The 8523-nt window shown below is 38.8% G+C and overlaps 1 protein-coding gene across 1 annotated transcript in view; it reads right to left on the bottom strand.

Annotated features, from left to right (window-relative positions):
• Positions 1-4419: 4419 nt before the first annotated feature.
• LOC136884724 (gastrula zinc finger protein XlCGF57.1-like) overlaps positions 4420-8523 on the bottom strand; it is a 73049-nt gene continuing 68945 nt past the window's right edge. Inside the window, exons 4-5 of the mRNA XM_068230012.1 lie at positions 5840-6377; positions 4420-5778 (exon numbers count right to left, since the gene is read on the bottom strand). Coding sequence (XP_068086113.1) covers positions 5146-5778; positions 5840-6292 — 1086 coding nt within the window. The 5' untranslated portion in view covers positions 6293-6377 and the 3' untranslated portion in view covers positions 4420-5145. The remainder of the gene's footprint in view (positions 5779-5839; positions 6378-8523) is intronic.

Here is an 8523-nt window from a genome sequence, read left to right as displayed (position 1 = left end):
TGAAAGGTTTCTGTTAAGTCTTCGCAATGTTGACTAATGATAACTAAAAACTTTGGGGAAAACAGAACACAAAGGGAAATAAAAGGGAGAGGACACATATCTGTTGGAACAGTTGGAAAGAAAGTGTACTATAGAACGTGCAATCAACTCAACACCTATGCAGCGACGTGCGAAGGCAAGTTCTACATCTGGTAGACGCACAAGTAAAACTAGTATACGTAGAGTAGGAAAGAGAAAGAATAGACTAGATAGGAAAAAGGTTACTAACAATCAGTCTTTAACAGATGTAAGACATGAAATAGAGAAGAAGAAAGAACTCGTAGAGGCAGTAAAAAATATAAAACAAAAGTACTATGCCCTTAAAACGGGGCAGAAAAAAGCTGAAGCCCAGCTAGAAAAAACATTCCAACCTATATCGAAACCACTGAAAACAATGCTTGCGAGAACAGAGAAAAGACAGGAAACAAACAATGTTAAGAAAAAAGAAGAGGAAGTTAAACAAAGGACAAGAGACATCGCGATAGGCAACGAAAGTGAAGAAGAGGAAGATGACGAATATGAAGAAGAGGAACCGAATACTATAGATGAGCTACAGATAAAGCAAGAAGACGAAGATAATCAAGACGAACTACCACATGCAGGGTCAAGCAGAGAACAAGATAGTACAATTAAAGTAGAAACAGACATTGATAATGTACTACAGGAATATTTGAATATTTTTAACAGCCGAACATTAGCTAAAGAAGTACTCGATAGTGTGTACGGAGTTCGACGCCTGAAAAACAAACAGTACATGATTGGTGATAAAAAAAATTGTGTTTAAAGAAAGAAAGATATACGTTGGAGGTCGAGAATACACTGCTACAAGAGGTTTGTACGAGTTGCTATTCAAAAAAGTTCCAAGACGAGAATTGTATAATATAGAAGAAGATATTCCAGTATACAAAGACATACTAAATTATAGTAATGCTTATAGGAAACAATATAAACCAAACTATCCCGTAAGATCCTCCGATGGATATAAATTTATGAAAATAATAAAAAAACTAAGTTCAAGTGCGCGTGTAGGTTCAGGAATGGTTATGAAAAGACACAGCACTAATGCCTCTAACTACGTATTCTGGGATAACCCAAACGAATTAGTAGATCGGTTGAAACTACTTATGGCATCTACAGCAGCAGGACACAACGCTCACCACAATGAAATAATATCTATTGAAGAAGAACTACTGGAAGCAGGAATTATTGCATAAAAACAGGAGAAGGAACAGAAAAATACCAGAAGTATGTCTACTACGATCAAGGAGGGAATCGCGGCTGAGCTACACAAGCAAGCACGCCGGCATTACCAACGACGTCATGTTATAACCAGAGGTTATGATGATCTCCATCAAATGGATCTTGTCGAAATGATACCATACGCAAAAGTTAACAAAGGATATAAATATCTATTAACAATTATAGATGTATATTCAAAATATGCATGGGCACATCCGTTAAAAAGGAAAGAGGGAAAAGAAGTTATGGAGGCGCTACATCAGATTTACAAGAAGAGTAGACGCTACCCTAAAAACGTGCAAACAGATCATGGAAAAGAGTTCTACAATACACAAGTACAAGAATGGTTCAACAAGTATCGAATTAACCACTACAGCACGTACAGCAACCTTAAGGCAAGTATCGTAGAACGATTTAATAGAACACTACGCACTCGTATGTGGAGAATGTTTACAGCACAAGGATCATACAAATGGGTAACGAAACTTCAACAGATTGTAAACGACTACAACAATACTTACCATCGTACGATTCGGATGAAACCAAAAGACGTTAAAGATAATAGCTTGCTTTCTACTGTCTACAGCAGAATAAAGAAGATTGATGGACGCAAGAATAAATTACGGGTTGGCGACATAGTACGCATTTCAAAAGTCAAACATCAGTTCGAGAAAGGATACAAACCGAACTGGACAACAGAACTTTTTACTGTAGATACAGTTAAACATACTTACCCAGTTACTTACCTGCTAAAAGACTACCAAGGAAAGCAGATTGCTGGCAGCTTCTACAGCGAAGAACTCCAACGAACTAAGTACCCTAAGTAATATTTGGTTGAGAAAATATTAAGGAGGAAAGGTGATAAAGTACTAGTAAAATGGTTAGGATTTGATTCAAAGCACAATAGTTGGGTTGATAAAAAGGATGTACTAGCCTAAATTACAACTATTAAAATTTTCTGAACTATTTATTGCAATTTTCCTCTTCCAAATTTATCCACAATTATCCTCGTCTTTATCAGTATGTTTATGCACAAGCATCCTGAACAATTGGGGATAGTTACCAGTTTCTTCTTCTGTGGACGGTACCAGCACCGTTAAGCGAGGGCACAAAAGTCTGCGCAAGTCGTCTGTAGGATGCATCAGAGCTCGTGGTCTTGGTCTATGTAACGATCGAGCCATCTCTTGTAGATGTTGAACGCACCTCGACGGTTTCTTGTTTATTGGTGGAGAATACAGTTGAACAGTTATGTGTTCTGCTTCTTCTCTGTCTTGATCGATGCTGTCACTGAGAGCAACACAGTAAGAATGCATGAGCAGCCCCGGTGGTGTTTCGGTAATTATAAAATTTAGGATTTTTCGACATTCAGCTACCGGGAGACTACTACAAATACTTCTTAATAATCGTCGTAGTTCTGACAACGCTAACTCATCTACAAATCGTGGCTGAGCTGCAGATATCCCATGCGATTCCTCAGATAAACCGATGCGTACTGCATGGTCCGCCATCGTGGCTAAAGTGTACAACCGGGATACCTTGTTGCGGTATTCAGTCGAATCCATAGTGAAGTTGAAATAATGAAGCAGTATGCTCAGCAGCTGGAATATATACTCTAATCAGAAGAGAAAACAAGCAATTAATTTGTTTTCTTGCCTCCCATCCATATACACAAGGTTAAATTACAAGTTTTTCTGTATGCTGGGATGAAGCCAAAAAAATATTTTTGTGCTAAGGAGCAGCAAAGTTCAAGGAGAAGTAATGATGTAGTCTAGGGCTGAATAAATTAGAATGTGGTCATGGTTCCCCAAAACAACTCTCGCTATCTACTTGTTTACATAAGGTTAAACTGGTTGACCATCTGGTGAGCTGGACTAAGTTGTTTTCGAAAAACCGGAACTAGGCCGCACATCTGTCTCAGCCGTGTGCCAAGAGCAGCTATCTATATGAGGAAATTATATAATGTAGCTTAGAGCTAAAGAAATTAGTATGCAGACAAGTTGTCACCAAACATAATAAATTACACATGAGACAGTGTGTACAATAATTCAACGTAAAGCGGTAGATCTTGTGTAGTAATCGTAGGATCTGATTCAAGAGCACTGCTGCTAATCATAAATGCTAGTCTGTCTCCAGCACGAACAGAATGCACCGTGCCAACACTCATCTTAGTTTCTTTTCCATTTAAAATGCATTCAAGAGACTCAGGTCCGGGCATAATACTGTGTACTTTTATTTTACCGTTATATGGGAATGTATACTGTGAACTACCATTGTGCAACATATACATGAACTCAGGGGAACTTGCATTATTAATACTATCAATTCTTAAGACGAAAGAATGTTGTTGCACAACTTTTTTTTTTATATCCTCACTGTGTCCCGCCCGTATGTGTTCTAATGAACTGATGGTTTTATCCAATAAATTATGAATGCTAGCAATAGCAAATGTTGTAGTGTCCACATGATCTTGAAACTGACCAAAGGTTACAGCATCCCGAACATTTTTTCCTTCTGCAAGATTGACAAGCTGTCTGTTCTTCATATCTAATTTACCATCGGGAAGGAGCCAAAGTAGGTCATTTAAATGACTAGTAAGAGCTGTGATGTTCTTTCGAGTAACAGAATTTTCAGTTGCAAGTGGATTTTCATGATCCGCTAAATACTACTAAAAATCCGCTAAAATTCCTCCAAGAAATCCGATCTCAAATGATGAGCAATAATAATAATAATAATAATGATGATGAAATAGCGTATGGCTTTTAGTGCCGGGAGTGTCCGAGAGCAAGTTCGGCTCGCCAAATGCAGGTCTTTTGTTTAGACTCCCGTAGGCGACCTGCGCGTCGTGATGAGGATGAAATGATAATGGGGACGACACATACACCCAGTCACCGTGCCGGCGAAATTAACCAATTAAGGTTTAAATTACTGACGCTGCCAGGAATCGAAACCGAGGCCCCTGTGACCTAAGGCCAGCACGCTAACCATTTAGCCATGGAGCCGGACATAATGGTAAAAGTAAATATCTACACTCACCTGATCTCTGAGTTTCACTAGGACTGGTGAGAGGAATACAAATTACGAATTACAAATTTATTAAACCATGATATCGTAACATCAAATCCAAATAACATGTTTTCCTCATGTGACTGCTAGCTCCTTACAAGAAATACAGAATAGCTCGAAGAGAGACTGGAGTAGACATTTTAAAAAACACACAATGGATAAAACGCTAAATTCCGCTATAATAAATCTAGAATTACGCCAAAAAATCCGCTGTCCGCTAAATGATATATTTCTCCACCGACAGTCTTCTAATTCCGCCAAATTTAGCGGAAAATCTGCTAAGATGGCAACACTGGTGAACAAGGAGTGTCCAGAGATGTACCTCCAGCTCACAAGTATGCGTGCCATGGTGTCGGAAAAGGCAGGACTTGCGAGCAAATGTAGCACCATAGTGAGCACAAGGGTGTGGGCGCCTTCGATTATGTGTAAGCAGGTGTTGCCAAAATAATTCGATTTGCCAAAAACCTACATACCACATTGCTCTCACAGGAATGTGGACGCTCACCAGTATCTTGAAGCTGGTGATTTCAAAGAATAGACATCTTAGAAAACTTCTTACCACATACATCACAAAACTTAGGACCCTCGCCAGTATAAGTAGACAAGGTAAGGCGAAGAGACGATATCCGAGATGAACTTCTTTCCACACACCTTATAGAGAGTGGACGCTCACCAGTATATGTAGGTGTTGACGAAGATGAGACTTCAAGTAAACTACTTACTAAATTACCAGTATGTTTAAGCTGGTGTTGGAGGAGTAGAGTTCTCACAAAACTCCACCTAACATTCAACAAAGCATGTAGCTCATTCAGGAGTATGTTTAGGTAAATGTTGTCGGAGACTCGACTTATGGGAAAACTTCTTACCACATGTATCACAGGAATGTGCATGCTCCGCAGTGTGTCTAATGAGGTGTTTACGAAGATACCCCCTATGAGAAAACTTCTTATCACAAAGATGACAGGAATTCAGACGTTCTCCAGTATGTGTAAACTTGTGTAGGCGAAGATCCGCTTTCAGAGAAAACTTCTTACCACATGTCTGACAGGAATGTGGGCGTTCACCAGTATGTGTAAGCAGGTGTTGCCGAAGATGCACGTTCTGCGTGAAATTCCTATGACATTGGGGACAGGAAATTGGGCGTACACCACTATGTGTAAGCTGGTGTTGGCGAAGATTCATTTTTTGAGAAAAGTCCTTCCCACATGTTTTACAAGAATGTGGGCGTTCACCAGTATGTGTAAGCAGATGTTGCCGAAGATACGACTTCCGAGAAAACTTCTTATCACATTCATGACAGGAGATCGGACGTACACCAGTATGTAATAGCTCATGATGGCGAAGATTCACCTTTGCAGAAAACTTTTTACCACATGTTTCACACAAATGTGGTCGTTCACCAGTATGTGTGAGCAGGTGTTGCCGGAGATGCGAAAACTGGATGACAGGAATGTCGACGTTCCCCGGTATGAGTAAACTCGTGCTGGCGAAGATTGACCTTTTGAGAGAACTTCTTGCCACATGTTCCACAAGAATGTGGACGTTCACCAGTATGTGTCAGAAGGTGTTGCCGAAGATGCGAATTGCGAGAAAACTTCTTATAACATTCATGACAGGAAAATACACATTTACCAGTATGTGTTAGTTGGTGATTGCGAAGATACCCGCCATTAGAAAACTTCTTACCACATGCTTCGCAGGTATGTTCACTTACATCAGTATGTGTTACCAGGTGCTGCCGCAGATCCAAATTACGAGGAAAATTCTTATCACATTGATGACAGGAAATTAGTCGTTCCCCAGTATGTGTAAAAAGGTGACGCCTAAGTCTCGACTTAAGAGGAAACTTAGAACCACATTCATTACAACAGAATGCCCTTTGTCCAATGGGATGGATAGGGTCACATAACACGTCTAGGTTGCATTCATTATGAGTGGGCAAAATGCTCATTACCTCACTTCCGTTTGTCAATATGTTGCGGCTACTGTTACATGAACCCTCTGGAACTCCGGTAAATAATGCACCGTTTCCGAATCTAAAAAACAAAATATTATATATTTTACGATTAAGATAAAATGAAATACAACATCCAAAACAAATGCAATATATGTACCAAAATTGCTTCTTATCACATTACATAGAACTCCAAATCAAAATAATTTCAGATAAAGGCCCTAACACATAATCCCATATAATTTCCAATTCCCAAATAGAAAGTTTGCACTTAACAACAACACATCCAAACAATTCAAGAGGGTCCAATATGGAAGGAATGACTGTGAGAATACTTCTCTTAGTGATTTCCTTATGTACAATCCTCAAGTTTATTTGTAACTGAAACTCATGAAATTAGGGATGCCAAATAATACCTCATAATTAACCTTGTAATTCGTATTAAGAACTGTAATTATTTCCAGCATTTAAACAAAGACATTAACACTGGTTTACATGACGACAACTTCGGTCACTGGGTATTGGCAAACCACTTGCGAAGGATACTGATCCCGAGGTGTCCCTTGATGATTAAATACATATTTCTGCAAGGAACGTCTCACTCCTGATACAACGACAGTACAAAACACCATTGACAATATATTAACGCAACAATCCCCAATCCGTCCTGTATTTGAATTAGATACCGTTACAGAGCATGAAGTAAGAAGGGAAGTTATTTCAACAAAATCTCACGCAACAGGAGCTGATGAAATTCCCATTTCATTCGTGACTTACATAATCGACATAATATTGCCCATTTTTACGCACGTACTTAATACCTGTCTTACTTCAGGCAAAATCCCAATTAAATAGAAAGATGCTCTCATTGGGCCTGTCCCAAAAAACTCTCCTGCAAGCAATACATCTGACTACCGACCTGTCTGCATCCCCACAGCACTTTCTAAGGTTCTGGAGAAGATATTGCATAAACAAATTGTTAAATACTTGGAAAAACATTCTGTACTTGATCCCTTACAGTCTGGTTATAGGAAAGGACACAGTACTGCAACAACACTAATCAAAATCACGGATAACATTAGACGGGCTATGGACGAACGAAAACTGACTATACTTATCCTTCTCGACTTTAGCAGTGCGTTTGACACTGTAAATATATACATATTGTTAGCTAAGTTACAAAAACTTCACATGGCTCATTCTGCTATTCAGCTCTTGGGCTCATACCTCAAAAACAGACGACAGCGAGTTGTATCAAACATGAAGACTATAGAATGGAGGACTATGTTATCTGGCGTTCCCCAAGGATCTATTCTTTGACGTCTTTCATTCTTAATCTATATTAATGACATTTCTTCTCATCTGAACGACTGCAATTATCATCTTTATGCTGACGATCTTCAGATATACTCACACTTTAAAGTCCCCGACATTGACAAAGCAATCCACCATACGAACTCGACTTTAAATTCAATTAGCTCGTATGCTAAAGAGAACTGCCTATTAATTAACACGATGAAAACGTAAACAATCATAATAGGACAATCTAGACTTTAAATACGGTAAACATCATACAACAGCCTAACCTCATTCTCTGTGGTGAATCTATACCTTTCCAGAAGTCTGTAAAAACTAGGCGTTGTCATGAATGACACATTAAACTGGAATGACATTATAACAAGTGTCTGCAGAAAAGTATATGCATCTCTTCACCCCCTAAAAATTAAACAATCCATTCTTCCACACAGCATGAAAATAAAACTTATTCAAATTCTCATTTTTCCAATAATTTATTACTGTGATGTCGTATTAACCGATGCAACTGCAGAACAAACTATGAAACATCAAAGGGCAATGAACTCTTGCATACGATTTATATTTTCTTTGCACTTTAGGACACATATTTCCCCTTATTATGAGAAGCTATCCTGGCTGAAACTTGATCAACTGAGGAATTTACATACTGCGACACTAATTTTTCGAGTTCTGAACGAATCTACACCAGAATACCTATCCTCACATTTTAACTTGCTATCATCTATCCATGGACATAATACCTGATCGACTTCTACCCTTATGATACCAGTTAATCATTCATCTGTATACAGCCACTCTTTCCAAGTGTCTGGTGCAAGGCTATAGAACACACTCCCTGTCAGTATACGTAATAGCACTTCAACAGTCCCATTTAAAAGGTCTTAAATAGGTGATCAGCTTGTACGAATGTT

This window comes from Anabrus simplex, chromosome 13, assembly GCF_040414725.1.
Source record: "Anabrus simplex isolate iqAnaSimp1 chromosome 13, ASM4041472v1, whole genome shotgun sequence".
Lineage (NCBI taxonomy): Eukaryota > Metazoa > Arthropoda > Insecta > Orthoptera > Tettigoniidae > Anabrus > Anabrus simplex.
The sequence above is the reverse complement of the archived record's forward strand: the minus strand, read 5'-3'. Positions and strand labels throughout refer to the sequence as shown.